Source organism: Trichoderma evansii, assembly GCF_050947405.1.
Source record: "Trichoderma evansii strain SZMC 28006 chromosome Unknown GGI43scaffold_25, whole genome shotgun sequence".
NCBI lineage: Eukaryota > Fungi > Ascomycota > Sordariomycetes > Hypocreales > Hypocreaceae > Trichoderma > Trichoderma evansii.
Window position 1 is genome coordinate 500666 of NW_028145181.1, and position 13491 is coordinate 514156.

At 51.5% G+C, this 13491-nt stretch overlaps 6 protein-coding genes across 6 annotated transcripts; 4 read left to right on the forward strand and 2 right to left on the reverse strand.

The window, feature by feature from the left end:
• Positions 1-111: 111 nt before the first annotated feature.
• On the reverse strand, positions 112-1038 carry GGI43DRAFT_425502 (PhzF family phenazine biosynthesis protein; the record flags this gene model as incomplete). Its single annotated transcript, XM_083208518.1, has 1 exon — positions 112-1038. The coding sequence occupies one exon, from the start codon at positions 1036-1038 to the stop codon at positions 112-114; it is 927 nt and encodes a 308-aa protein (XP_083056763.1).
• A 991-nt stretch (positions 1039-2029) lies between these two features.
• On the forward strand, positions 2030-4315 carry GGI43DRAFT_218186 (glycosyltransferase family 69 protein). Its single transcript, XM_083200303.1, has one exon. The coding sequence runs from the start codon at positions 2304-2306 to the stop codon at positions 3981-3983; it is 1680 nt and encodes a 559-aa protein (XP_083056764.1). The 5' UTR covers positions 2030-2303; the 3' UTR covers positions 3984-4315.
• A 1666-nt stretch (positions 4316-5981) lies between these two features.
• Positions 5982-7503, forward strand: GGI43DRAFT_218202 (uncharacterized protein). The gene is made up of 2 exons (XM_083200304.1): positions 5982-6475; positions 6547-7503. The coding sequence occupies exons 1-2, from the start codon at positions 6063-6065 to the stop codon at positions 7271-7273; spliced, it is 1140 nt and encodes a 379-aa protein (XP_083056765.1). The 5' UTR covers positions 5982-6062; the 3' UTR covers positions 7274-7503.
• GGI43DRAFT_415687 (S-adenosyl-L-methionine-dependent methyltransferase) lies at positions 7278-9131 on the reverse strand. Its single transcript, XM_083207174.1, has 3 exons — positions 8851-9131; positions 7556-8777; positions 7278-7465 (listed from the first exon to the last, which is right to left on the reverse strand). The coding sequence occupies exons 1-2, from the start codon at positions 8994-8996 to the stop codon at positions 7733-7735; spliced, it is 1191 nt and encodes a 396-aa protein (XP_083056766.1). The 5' UTR covers positions 8997-9131; the 3' UTR covers positions 7278-7465; positions 7556-7732.
• A 135-nt stretch (positions 9132-9266) lies between these two features.
• Positions 9267-11186, forward strand: GGI43DRAFT_415688 (YigZ family protein). The gene is made up of 2 exons (XM_083207175.1): positions 9267-9548; positions 9610-11186. The coding sequence occupies exons 1-2, from the start codon at positions 9436-9438 to the stop codon at positions 11030-11032; spliced, it is 1536 nt and encodes a 511-aa protein (XP_083056767.1). The 5' UTR covers positions 9267-9435; the 3' UTR covers positions 11033-11186.
• Positions 11187-11404: 218 nt separating this feature from the next.
• GGI43DRAFT_415691 (kinase-like domain-containing protein) lies at positions 11405-13159 on the forward strand. Its single transcript, XM_083207176.1, has 3 exons — positions 11405-11854; positions 12023-12698; positions 12780-13159. Exons 1-3 carry the CDS (start codon positions 11818-11820, stop codon positions 13069-13071), a joined length of 1005 nt encoding a protein of 334 aa, XP_083056768.1. The 5' UTR covers positions 11405-11817; the 3' UTR covers positions 13072-13159.
• The last annotated feature ends 332 nt before the right edge of the window (positions 13160-13491 follow it).

Below are 13491 nucleotides of genomic sequence, written 5' to 3' on the forward strand. Positions count from 1 at the left end.
TATGAAGAGGAAAGCAAGGACTACGATGGACATTGCAAAGGCGAAAGGTTATGGATTTTTGTGAGATAAATGGCGCCGGGGCAAGTTATTTTTATCAGAGTAGTGGCTCTACTAAATGGTAACATGTCCACGCATGACTTGGACTGCCGTGCCCGCAAGAGTGACTGTATCAAGAGCACCGTCTTTGAGACTGACATCGACCACGATGGAACTCTCCCTGCCCATCTCCACGCCCTGGGTGAATTCGTACCGTCTTGTTGGTGTTGTCTGCTTATCCCCTCCATGGATGCTAAGGTAAGAAGCCAGACAGCTGGAAGCCGATCCAGTGGCAGGATCCTCCAAGTCATGGGCCATCATGCGAGTGCGCAGCTGAATCACAGGGATACCGTCTTCGGTAGTCGAGGTGCCCGTTTGAACATAGTAGAAGCGGCCGACGAAGCCATGCTGCCAGTCGGCGTCCAGGAAATTGTCGGCCTTAAACTCCGTGCTGCTGGCATTCACCGCGGCGAGCAACTCCAGCGACGACAGCTCGATGCAGACAAAGGTCATGCCCTTGACGAGACTGAAGACGGGAGCCTTGAGCTCCAGCTGGCGGATGGTCTCATTGCGCTGGAGGTGGACTGCGGGCTCGAGGCCGGGATACTTGGCGAGGCTGGTGGCGTGCAGGTGGACGTTGTGCGGCACGCTGATGGACACCGAGTCGGGGCCGGTCTGGGTGATGGGGATGGGACCGGCCTTTGTGACGATCTCGGTGACGCCCTGGGGCAGCAGCGTGATGGCGCCGCCGATGGTCGGGTGGCCGGCGAAGGGGATCTCGGCGGTAGTAAGGAAGATGTCGATCTGGCGGGAGGTGTTTGTAGCGGGGTCGGCGACGTCGTGGATGAAGATTGTCTCGGAGAAGTTGAACTCGCGGGCAATGGTTTGTTTCTGGTCCTGGGTGGGTTTGGGGCCCGAGGCGGGGATGGTGACGACGGCGAGGGGGTTGCCGCGGAAGCGGGTGAGGGTGAAGACGTCGAGGGTTACGTAGGGGAGCTCCATGTTGTGCGTAGTATGGGTAATAGAGAGAGTGGGTGGTGATGTTGTACAGAGAGGTGATGGAGATTGTGTGTGATGAGCTTATAACGAGGGGTTGATTGAGTGTGAGGGTTGGATATGAGGAGAAGGGAGAAGAGGGAGGGGAAGTTGTGGTTTGTTACGTAGTTTATATACATCAACTTATATGACTGTGTTCCTGTATTAGTATGTCTCCGTTTACGGCGTATATAGCATCATTAGGTTGGATCACGGAGTCCCAATATGGAATCTTGCCAATCATGGCATGACTGTAGTTGGATGACTCCTACAAACTATTCCAGATACCGGAATAAGATCTCGGGTTAATGCCACCGAGGCTGCATCTAAATGTACTTCTACGCCCTTCTGTTCCTCGCTAGAACAAGCCATCGGCGACGAGTGGAGCGCCGTTTGTCAAAATAGTGATACGAAATAGTATAGGCAGCTCGATCTAAAATCTCGGCGCCGGGAGCTACTCCGCACCTACTCCGCACGTGGGAGTTGGAGAGAAATTTGTCAGTATTACCGGCCATGTATGTAATAATCTCCGTATACCAGGCAGCATTGATAGACGAGACAATCAGCAGCTATCAATTGAACTATAAATTACTAATTATTTTCTGTTGCAGGCTTGAGCTTAAGCTAGTCTTGATATTTGGCAGAATGGCTATCTCTAGCTATCTTAGTTGCCGTTTATTATGACTCTTGCTCTTAGTTTTGTTTAGCTAACTTACCAAGTGCCGTCTATAATAGCCAAATAACCCAAAAGTATGGTAGTTTTTATCTGCTATTATCCTGTGCTTTACTAAGTGATAGTAATTGTAGGCACAAATCAATCGAAACCTTGATACTCAACCAAGATTTCATCTCTTTAATTATATAATTCTGCATCTAGTTGGTAAATCGTAGGCAACTTCTTAATAAGCACTCTCTTCAACCAACTTAAACTCAGTCATATGCTGATTTGCACCCCACCCTCGATTTTCCTCATAATAGAGCATATAAAATGGATAGGACGTACCTAATCTGATAAGTAGATGTCGTATCCGTTGCTTCTACCCACCCAGCCGAGTAAAAAATTATGCTTTGGTGTATATTCGCATCGGTGCAGGGTAAATGGCACCAAGCCACCCAACTAACTGAAAGCACCTAGCTCTAACTCAACCTTAAACTACCCAAATAAACTTCGTCTCCACCCCTCTCTACCTACCTCTCCCAGCATAGATGTCAACACCACACAAAACCCAGCAATGACAGATATCGGCGTCGGCCTCGACTCTCATAACCGCAACCACAATCGCAGCCACGATAAAACCGACAGACACAACGACGACGACAGCTACGACAGCCACGACGACCATGGCAATCGCACGTCGAAAAGCTACAGCCCTCGGCACGCGAGCCGCCTAAAGACCCCCCAGCGTATCGCTTTCATCGTCCACCACGTCAAAAGCCATCCTGGGGCCTATCTAGTGGCACTGCCAGCACTATATTTCCGCTTTTTCCCCATAATCTTCACGCACAACTCCACGCCGCTAAGCGTGTACCTCGCCGTCGTGCTGGTCTTCATACCTGTCAAGGTGATCCTGGGAGCATGGCGGGCATACCATTCTTCGTCCTACGCACCCAAGAGGCGGAAGAGGGGGGCAAGCTTCTTGCTGCCGTCTAATGGGCCTTCTTCGACGGGCAGGGCTAAGCAGGGTGGAGGTGCAGCGCAATTGCTGCTTTGGCTGTGTGGTGCGCTCTTCAGCATGTGGGTTTATACGACGGGCATCTCATCGCCATTTCCCACGGCGGCGTCCATTATGGCCCATTCCCCTACATTACAAGAGCAGCAAGCACGCAATTCGAGCTACTTCATTGCCGCCTCCTTCTGGAACAACGAAGACATATTAGACTCGTGGACCACGCAGGCCCTCGAACTCATCGATACTCTTGGCCGGCCGAACGTTTACGTTTCGCTGACGGAAAATGATAGCGATGACAACACGGCCAGCAAGCTACTACACTTCGGCCGCGAGCTGACGAAGCGAAATGTAGCACACAGCGTCAACATAACGACAGACTTGCGCGGGTACCCCCCGGAAAATCCCTGGCACAGCATTGAGCACAGGATGGGCTACATGGCAAATCTTCGTAACGGCGCCTTGGAGCCTTTGGAGCGACTGAATAAGCGATTCGCGAATGTCATAATACTCAACGACGTCGTGTACCATCATACCGATGTCCTCAAGCTAATTGCAGCAGTGGGAGGAGATGATGTCGGCGGCCCACAGGCCAAATATCCCATGTCGCATCAGATCGCGAAGCCAGGGAAGAGACGCATGGCCTGCAGCATCGACATGGACGGCGCGACGGTGTATGACACGTGGGTGCTCCGCGATCGTTGTGGAAGGCCTGTTAGTGGCTTTTGGCCCTATTTCACATCAGAGGAGGACAAGAGGGCTGTGCGTGAGAATCGTGTGCTGGAGGTTGGTACCTGTTGGAACGGCCTCGTGGTGCTCGATGGGGATATGCTGCTCGACCCACATCTCCGCAGCAAGAACGCAGATTGGGATGCGGCCACGCTGCGCTTCCAACAGCCGCCGAAGTGCATCATATCCGAGTGCTCGCTGCTGCCGTTGGCCATCACCAACGTCACAGGCGGCGCCCCAGTGGTCATGGACCCCTCCGTCATAGTGGGCTATACCATCGGGTGGTGGAGGTACTATGCAGTCTGGCTACGCATGCCTGTCGTGCGGCTGTGGATGAACATATTCGAGCAGGGATACTGGAACATCTGGTGGAAATTGGGGATGGGTAAAGGCTTAAGATGGGCCGGGCTGGATAACGGCAAAGAGAAGAACGAGTGCATCATCACTGGGTGGCCTAGATGCGAGAGTGAGGAGCGCGAGTATACCGTCAAGGGAGCGATAAGACTCGGCAAGTGAGACAAACACCAGTAATTGAGACGATAGACGAAGGGAATAAGCTGTGAGACACAGCGAGACACTGACTCGACTACTCGTGTGTTCTCAACATGTCTCTGGGAGACTGAGACCGAGACTGAGGCCCTGCAGCCAGCCATTGGGCGATGCTAGGGGTCCCTTTGGTTGTAAGTGGCCTAGTTACAACGGCCGCACACCGCAACGTTAATTTCGGTACTGCTACCACAAGAGTTGGACAGTGGAGTAAATATTACATGCGCAAGTATACATAGAGCATTCAATGAACAAACATCTAGCACGTATGGGAACGGCTAGCAGCATTAGCTAAGGCATTGGGCCGAGGCATTGACGTCGTACAGGCATGGTATACCGGGCTGCTGTAAAAGTGCCAAAGCAGGGCGGTGTACTCGATCAGGTTCCAAGCGGTTGACCTGTAACGCCCAAAGTAAACATTGAATCTTACTATTCCCCAGCCGCTAACATGTCACCGCCAGTATCAGCATGCACAAGCATCTCGGGCTAGGACGAGAGCAGACAGCGAGCCTTCATTTCGGCAAAGCCTGGGTCCATCGCATTGAGCTCCATTGCTCTGGCCGACTTACACATGAATACGGCAGCGAGTCAAACGACACAAATCTCGCGCTGCGGTCTTTAATCGCTTAGGGCGCTTTAACTGGCAGCCAGCCCCGCTAGAAAAGACCCTTGGCCTCAGCGTTTTGGGGGATCCATGTCCCAATCGCAGGGGTGGCGAAGCGGTGGCAGCGAAATCGACGGCAGGGAAGGCTCATGTAAGTGAAGTAGCAATCTATTCGGAGCATTACTCCGTACTCCGTGATTGCCAGAAGCGTCGGGATACATGCCAAGCGAAACCCCAAGGTAGCAATGGAGAATTTTTTTTCTCCAAGTGTGTGCACACAATTACGCGCCCACGCACAAAAAAAATTTCGGCTCACTAATACTTTACAGCCTCTTTTTTTTTTTTTTTTTTTTTTTTTTTTTTTTTTCTTCCCCTCCCCCGCCTTTGCTGCAACGGGCGCCGCGAACAGAAGCTTTCTTCCAGCCACCCATTGAGCCAAAATACTTTGCAGCGTAGCAGCAGCTTGATGATACCGAAGTTTGCCGGGCTTTGCAGCTCCGTTTTATTCGCGTCTTTTTCGTTCTAGAAGCAAGTCCGGCACGCAGTAGCTGGTGCGCGTCTCCATCGCCATGAGGTGGTCCCCACGACCCTGAAAATTGGAAACTTTTTTCTCTTCTTTTCATTTTTTTACCTCACCAGACACGACTAGGAGTGGCCCCATCAGATGGCAAGCGTTAATAAAAAAAGAAGAAAATACCCACCCTGTGATAGTCCCTGAGTGCCGAGTTGCGGACCAACCAAAGAGTGGCCGCTGTCGCGGTGTCTGGCAGGCCTCATCCCCACCAGCTCTTGCCAACCCCACCCGCACGAGCCTGTAACAGGCATCGCTCTTGCCATTTCCGTGCCATTTTTGCTGTGGGCCATGCTTGCCTTAGAGGCTTTGCTGCAACAGCGAGTGGTCTGTGCGGGCACTGACGTTTAGCGTGCCCCACTTCGGCAGCCGTGACGGGGGCATCGACCAATGGGATCCGAGGGGAAAGAAAAAAAAAGTTCAAGCTCTCGTGCTTGCTGCCTCTTTTTTTTTTCTCTTGGCCCGCCAACGCCAGGAAAATCGCCTGAGCTCTACCCTCTGGCTTCTCTTTTTGCTCGGTGGCCCCCCCCCCCATCATTCCCTTCCCATCCGTTCGTAGAAACCGCAGACCGCCCCCCGACCTGCGCCCCGAGACAATTCTGCCCTCCCTCGGGATGTTTGGGACGAACATCTACATCAAAAACAAACAAAGCCTCATCTCCTTCCCGTAGCCTTATCGTTGCAGCCTGTTCTATGCGTGCCGGCCTGTAGTCGATCCATCTCCTCATCTTTGCCACCGCCATCCATATTACGTCGTCCAATCAGTCCAATTACACCAGATCGTCTTAATACATTACATACATCAGTACATTACATACATATACATCGCAGCCTACGCATCATCTCCGTCATCGTCACCCTCTCCTACATCACCATGCCTTACAACACGCGCCGCAAATCGTTGTCCCTGCCCAGCCTGGGCATACACGTCCCCGTCACGCATGCTGCTCGCGCTGCTGCCTTGTCAAAAAGCACGTCTCGTGGATCTGCCACACCGGCGGCCAATTCCTCGCGCTCAGAATCACCAGAAGCGCACCCCAACAAGCGCATCAAGAAATCACATGCCGCAGATACCGCCGTCATCGAGACGACGCCGCCGCCTTCGCCTCCCCGAGCCATCAGCGAGGAGATGACAGATGCCGACGCAGCCCAGAAGATCGATCTCGAGAGCATCAAAGACGACATTGTCGAGGCAGTTGTTGTCCAGCTGCAGTCAACCGCCAACCGCCCTCATCTCATCAAGGAGTTGGCAACTGTCCTTATGCAGTCACTGACGGCTGTACAACAGTACGTTTGCCCCCGAATTCACCTGTTTCCCCTCCCCTCTTGAGCAGACAAGTCTAACAATACTATCCTAGATCTGCGAATCCCTGCGCCATCATCTCGTCTCGCCTGGCCTCATACATGAAGCGAACCTGTTGGTCTGCTTCAGCGCCCTGTCCACTAGGCAAAGAGCTCGAGGCAGTACACCCGCGACGCACCTATTATTTCCTTACCAATCTTCCTAGGCAGCCACTCCCGGACTTTAGCGCTAGTCTACAGGTTGCCTCTCTCACCCCATCAGTATCCCTTACCGAGGACTCTGGCTCAGATGACATCGAGGCAAGGCGACGAGAACTTAGCCCTTCTCCCGAGGTGGATCTATCGGCCACCGAGTTTGATAATACCGATGACGATATTTTAATGCCCATGACTCCCATTGGATCATTCTCTTCACATCAGAGTAGAATTGTTCTTGGCCCTCGCAACAACTCTCCCCCTCTCGAGAAGGATGAGCGGGAGTTTACACAGACCGCAGATGGTCTACAGAAGCGCAAACTTAATGCGGAAGTCCCTCAGTCAGAAACCGTCGAGCGCCACAGTATCTCCATGGACTATTATCGGGACGATGTATGGTTTTCCGATAGCCGCCCCAGCGCAACAACCACTTTTCTCGCTAGCCCCTCCATCAAGCCGAGCATTTCCGCTGGTCGGAAAGAAGACGACGCTGACGCTTGGGAAAGACTAAACAAGCTGTTTGAGTGGGGCAAGGGCGCCGAGAGCATCGAGATAGACGAACTTGATTGCTTACTAGACGCGTGCTGATTTCTTTTTTTTTACTACTACAATTAATGTTATCATGGAATGGCGCAAGGAGCTGGGAATACTCAAAAGGGAAAACGGAGTTGGCGTTGGATGGCCTTTGTATTTTATGGCATATGGCATGGATATATGTGTATCTGTGTGGAGAGAGAGACACTCCATTGTAAACATACTAGATGATGATTCTGATTTATACTATGGAGATGATGAGATGAACAAGAAGAACAAAAGGAGCCAAGCGGGGAATTTTGATGACGAGGAGTTTAAAAAATTAGGAGTACATACAAAAGAGCAAACCACTCATTTATAGGAACAATATCCGCTCATCTTTCGAATATTTGGCTGCCCAAGAATAGTGACTCTGAAAAGTGACAATCAGCTGGTGGTGGTCTAGTAACCAGTAATCCCCGGCGATCGCTTATGCCTGTGATTATGCGCCGTGATTTGATCATATTGAAATCATTATGCCGTCTTGTCTTTGGCTGCCATTTTAAGCTCGATCCAAACCAACGTTCCCATTTGTGTTATGTTTGGCCGCTCAAGCTTCACCACCTCCAGGCCAGGCGTCTTGCTCACGGCATCCTCGACAATAGTCTCAATGTCCCGGTTCCACCAACATCCATACTTTGCAAAATGCTTTCCAGCATTTTTGTCAAGCAGACCATTCACAAGGCCATAATATCCTTTCCCGTGTTCCAGTAGGACGATGCGACCGGTATCGGGTCGGACGACGGTAGCGAGATTAGAAAGAACGGTGACGGGGTCGGAGACGGAGCAGAGACCAAAGGTCTGGATTATAGTATCGTATTTGTCGGTATGAGCGGGTGGTGGTAGCGGGTGGTGAGCATCGGAGTTGACGAGGCGGACGTGTCCATCCAAGAAGGAGAGCTGCCCGCCTGTATGGTCGGCCATGGACGAGGCCTTGACGATGGGGGCGGAGGAAGACATCGGCGGAACGGATTTGGCGAGGCTCTTTCGCGAGACATCAAGCATATCGACGGATATATCGAGGCCCGTAAATGACGTTATGCCTTGGGGTATCTTTGGTGGGGGGATTTTGCCTGTCCTGGCGGCCTCGACGGCGGTGCTCAAGGGCTCCCAGTTGTAGTACTCGAGGTTGCGGCCGGAGCCCATGGCGAGTTCGAGGACATTGCCCTTCGCGTGTGTGGCAAGTCTCTTCCGCAATTTCGTAATGCCCATCCACCACTCGGGGAGGTTGAGTTCTTTATCGAATTGCTCGGCGTTATCGCCGCTCAGGGCGGGGGGTCGACCTGTAGGCGTGGCATGTTCGCATGGTGAGGATGAGGAGCAAGGGGAGGACTTGATAGATGCGACTGTGGTGCCGAAGATGTAGAAACCTAGAAAGCCGGCAAAGACGGAAGCACCGGTTAGGGGAAGCCAAGCACGGCGCCAGATATCAAGGAGAGTATCAGGCTTTGGAGGAGGAGGTGGTGGTGGTGGTGGTGGAGGAGCGGATGTATTGGAAGAAGTGCCGGGTTTTTGTGTACTATTTTATATAATAGTTAGATTTCGAATAATACTTGAATAAAGATGAGAGAGCAATATTAAGAGAGACAAACGGTTTATACGACTTCGTCACACGGGTTGTTGGAGGGGCCCGAGCTGGAGGAGTTTTCACAGCTTGGCGTGAAGAGCTTGCAAGGCGCCATTGCAAGGGTGTAGCGCTCACAGCGGCCCTGGCAAGGCGGCGAGTAGGGACGTTCATCGAGGGAGCATCGTTGCGTGAAATTGGCGCAGCAGAGGAGATGTGTAGCTCAGCAATTGCGAGTGAGGATTAAAGAATGAGTAATCCTCTAATCCTTGTGGGTTGAGGGCATTGAACCCGATCGATTACTCCGAGCTTGCAGAAAGAGTAAGGTGCGAATATGCAATGCGGTTGCATCAAAAGAAAAGAACCGGTTAAGTGGGGCTGCTGGCAGATGGCTGCCGCTTAGTGGCTGCTCTTACGTAGAGATCTCATGAGACGTGATACGATCACAGATTCACTACCGACTATTGCTGCTGCTATTAATACCCTGCATCTGTATCCTGGCACGTCACGTCATTCCCCGCGGTTTTCAGGGGTGCTATTGTTTTTGTTACTCAGCAGAAGAGGGAGCGTCAGATCTGAACCATACATCTCTATTCACGGAGCAGTCGCGGCGATGGCGGGTCACGGTGATTTACAAGAGATGCTGCGCATGCTGACCGCACGCAAAGCATCCATGATGGCCGCCATGGGTTGCATCAAGGCACTGCAGGCGAAGAATTTAAAAAGGTGGGACACTGGCGTGAATTCTGCTTACTGAGAGTCGCTGTAGCTAACACACGAGACACAGCATTGAACAGATTGCTGAGGCGCCTTCATCTACTATTGAGGAAGCCATTAGTGACGTGAAACTCGCCAAGAGCTTCCACACAGCATGTAAATCACACGGCAAGAAGGGCAACAAGCGTGCAGCTGAGGAGCCTGCTTCTTCATCTGGCGGTAAAAAGCCAAAACTAGAAATGCACAAGAGGGACTTGGATTACAACTCCATGACGCCCGAGGAGCTCGAAGGGTCATTAACGCTGCCTCTATGCGAGGATGTGGAACTAATCAAGGAGACGGCACTGGTGACTAACAGAGCTCCTCTGGTTCTTGCGTTTGCGGTAGAGTTGTTGCGCTTCACTATGCCGGAGCAACCTCCGAGTAGTCGTCTCAGTCTTGCCCAGGCTGTTGTGAGTGCAAATTCGAGGTCCAAGGCCATAAGTATAGGGATTGAGAAGGCGCCTGTCGGTGGAGAGCCGCCAATACCAACTGGGCAGCCAAAGGTCTTTGTTCTGGGACGAGAGATTCCGGTTCTGAAAAGAGGAGATTATAGCTGGTCAGAGAGCTCTGAGAAAAAGTCAGAAACCTCGTCTGCAAATGCGGGCAAATCATCATCAACGGTGACATCTACATCATCTGACAATGTATGGGCGACCAGCAAATCGCTTAGTTCAAAGGGATCAGTTTTCATAGCCCATGCAGCACCATTAACGTCGCCGTCTATGCGCTCAGGTCTCATGAAGATCTTATTCAACAAATACCCTGACCTGGAGAAGACGGCCGACCACGTTGCGTGGGCGGTACGCACCAGCTTTGGCGGCTCATCTCTCGTGCAAGAAGCTTCGTTTGATGATGGCGAAGCGGGCTGCGGCAAGTTCATGCTTGAGCTCCTGCGTGAAGCGAACATTACAAACACCACTGTTGTACTTGCGCGATGGTACGGCGGCGTCATGTTGGGGCCCGATCGGTGGCGCTTGATGCGAGAGTGTCTCAACGATGCGCTTTCTGCTCAGCGGCGGACGGCGACGTTTTCCGGAGAGGCGCTGTGGGGGCTCGATGCGGAAGATAAGAAGCCGGCTATATCTACGATTGGTATGGCAATCCATCGGCCTGAAAATGCAAGGAATTATCTCTTGCGGAGCTTTGTTTCTGCCAGTGCTGCTGACGGAGGAGGAACTAGCAGTAGTAATAGCAGCGGCAAGAAGACAGTCGCTGCACTAAATGATGAGAAGCAAGAGAATCTAGGAAGGCTTCTGGGAGCTCTTCGATTGTTATTTGCGAGCTGGGCTGGTGTTTTGGGCCGGGGCGAGCTTGATCGAAGAGCTTGGAGCTGGTATGTGGCCGTTCGGCCTGACATAGAGGCGGGACCATCTGGATGGGGAGAAAAGGGGACGTTGAAGCTGTCCAAAATATTAGATCTGAGACGAAAGGAAGCTCCGGCGACTGATTGATCTGATCTGATCTGATCAAATCTGATCAAATTCTGTGTAGCAGAAAGATGTTGTAACTTATAGCTTTTTATATGTTTGTAGTTAGCAGGCGATAATGTGTTTACAATGATATTGGCAATCTTCCATATATACATATATACATGTATATAAGAAATGAATGTATAAATCAGCTATTTGATACTCTTCTCTCTCTCGCGATTAATCCTCATATCTAGTGTCATCGCTGTGAGCCACACACCGTTAGGCTAATAAAGCAGGGACTTGTAGCGGATGCACAACATGCAGCGCCAGACCCGACTCAGCCTAGTGCCACCCTCTTTTTGCAGTCTTTGTGCCCCAAGTAACAGAAGTAAACACAACAAACACCCAAAACCAAGAGCTCGTCAACATCAGCCATTCGAGCTGTCTCTGCGGGAATTGCCCCTGGCAGGTGCTTACTAACAAACTAACCACAAGGATCCATCACTCACAACATCAAACTTCAGGCAGTGCTCCTTTCATCCATAGGAGTGCAGTCCCCGAACTAAGACCGCGTTTGTGCCCCCGCGCCAGTACCGCGAATTGTTGACCCCTCGCCCGGGCGACCAAGAGAACGTGTTTTTTTTTCTTGACCACCAACGCCCCTGTTTGTGGTGTTCACAGCAACAGCCGACGACCGAGACGAGAGACAAGGGCGAAATCTCTTTCTACTTGTCAACTTAGATTTATCTTCCCTCCCCATCAGCTCAATCCAATTCGGTCGCTGCCTTGCCCCCTGATTCCCAATTCTTCAGCCAACCGCCGCCATGGAGAATTACCAGAAGCTGGAGAAAGTTGGAGAGGGTACGTTGCTGCTGTGACTGTTCATTTTGCCCCTAATTGTGTGCTATAGTCATGAATGTGTATTTCTTTTGCTTTTCCAATGCATTCTCTTCTTTGCCCGTACTATTCTCCATGCATCCACTCTTATGCTTTGTCTTTACCTATGCTGACGCATTTCTATCCTCACAGGTACCTACGGTGTCGTGTACAAGGCCCGGGACCTTGCTAATGGCGGACGAATCGTTGCCCTGAAGAAGATCCGACTCGAAGCCGAAGATGAGGGCGTTCCCAGTACCGCTATCCGTGAAATCTCCCTCCTCAAAGAGATGCGAGACCCCAACATCGTTCAACTGTTCAACATCGTCCACGCCGATGGTCACAAGCTATATCTGGTCTTTGAGTTTCTTGATCTGGATCTGAAAAAGTACATGGAGGCTCTCCCTGTTAACGATGGCGGTCGAGGCAAGACACTTCCTGAGGGCACTTCCATTCGCGTACAGCAGCTTGGACTAAATGATACCGTCATCCGCAAGTTCATGATGCAGCTATGCGACGGTATTAGATACTGCCACTCTCATCGCATCCTGCACCGAGATCTGAAGCCCCAGAACCTCCTCATCAATAAAGAAGGCAATTTGAAGCTCGCAGATTTCGGTCTAGCGCGGGCGTTTGGTGTGCCGCTGAGAACCTATACGCACGAAGTGGTGACGCTCTGGTACCGAGCCCCTGAGATACTTCTTGGTGGAAGACAATACTCCACTGGCGTGGACATGTGGTCCATTGGATGCATCTTTGCTGAAATGTGCACACGCAAGCCTCTCTTCCCTGGCGACTCTGAGATTGACGAAATTTTCAGAATATTCCGGTAAGAAACCCTCTATTCAGCACCGTCTGGCACCTTTCTCTTTCCAATTCGGCTGACTAACTGGTATCTGTCCATCTCTAGTGCTCTCGGAACTCCCACAGAAGACTTGTGGCCTGGCGTCACATCATATCCCGATTTCAAGTCTTCATTCCCCAAATGGCAGCGAGACTACCAACAGCCACTCTCCCCCAACCTCGATGACAAGGGCCTGGACTTGCTCGAGATGATGCTCGTTTATGACCCTGCAGGCAGAATTTCGGCCAAGCAGGCATGCAACCACCCTTACTTTGAGGACTACGTGCCTACTCCAGGATCGACTACAACACCGGCAACAGCCCCAACAGCAGGTCGCGGTAACAGCTACTTCCACTAGATGGGGGGAGTACCTCCATACATGTGATACTCTGTCTGGTAATGGCTCTTGGAATGATGGCGTGGACGCGGATATCATTTCCTATTTTACTGGTTTTCAGGATACTGCTACATCGTCAAGAGGCCGCTAAGGTTGGGGAAAGTGCGTGTAAGAAAAAGCAACAACGTAATTTGGCTTTTTTTTTTTTTTTTTAAAAAAAAAAAAAAAAAAAGGCCCGTCTGAAACATCGCGGAGCACGCTGCTCAAGGGCTGAGCCGCTTCTGCCGCGTCCAGCATTTGCCGACACCCGATATCATCACTCATCTCTACCCAGCATTGCTACGTGTGGGCACCAGAGGCGGGGACAGGCAAATGCGTTGGAGGAGAACAGGAACAAGTGACGTGTTATATGCACATGCTTCATCGTGCTGCTCGGTGAGC

Bases quoted from the DNA above. Each gene is read 5' to 3' on its own strand.
- GGI43DRAFT_218186 (XM_083200303.1), top strand. From the start codon at position 2,304: ATGACAGATATCGGCGTCGGCCTCGACTCTCATAACCGCAACCACAAT.
- GGI43DRAFT_415688 (XM_083207175.1), top strand. From the start codon at position 9,436: ATGGCGGGTCACGGTGATTTACAAGAGATGCTGCGCATGCTGACCGCA. The intron at 9,549-9,609 runs GTGGGACACTGG...CACGAGACACAG, and splicing joins CAGGCGAAGAATTTAAAAAG to CATTGAACAGATTGCTGAGG.
- GGI43DRAFT_218202 (XM_083200304.1), top strand. From the start codon at position 6,063: ATGCCTTACAACACGCGCCGCAAATCGTTGTCCCTGCCCAGCCTGGGC. The intron at 6,476-6,546 runs GTACGTTTGCCC...ATACTATCCTAG, and splicing joins TCACTGACGGCTGTACAACA to ATCTGCGAATCCCTGCGCCA.
- GGI43DRAFT_415687 (XM_083207174.1), bottom strand. From the start codon at position 8,996: ATGAACGTCCCTACTCGCCGCCTTGCCAGGGCCGCTGTGAGCGCTACA. The intron at 8,778-8,850 runs GTTTGTCTCTCT...TATATAAAATAG, and splicing joins GTGACGAAGTCGTATAAACC to TACACAAAAACCCGGCACTT.
- GGI43DRAFT_415691 (XM_083207176.1), top strand. From the start codon at position 11,818: ATGGAGAATTACCAGAAGCTGGAGAAAGTTGGAGAGG. The intron at 11,855-12,022 runs GTACGTTGCTGC...CTATCCTCACAG, and splicing joins GCTGGAGAAAGTTGGAGAGG to GTACCTACGGTGTCGTGTAC. The intron at 12,699-12,779 runs GTAAGAAACCCT...GTCCATCTCTAG, and splicing joins GAAATTTTCAGAATATTCCG to TGCTCTCGGAACTCCCACAG.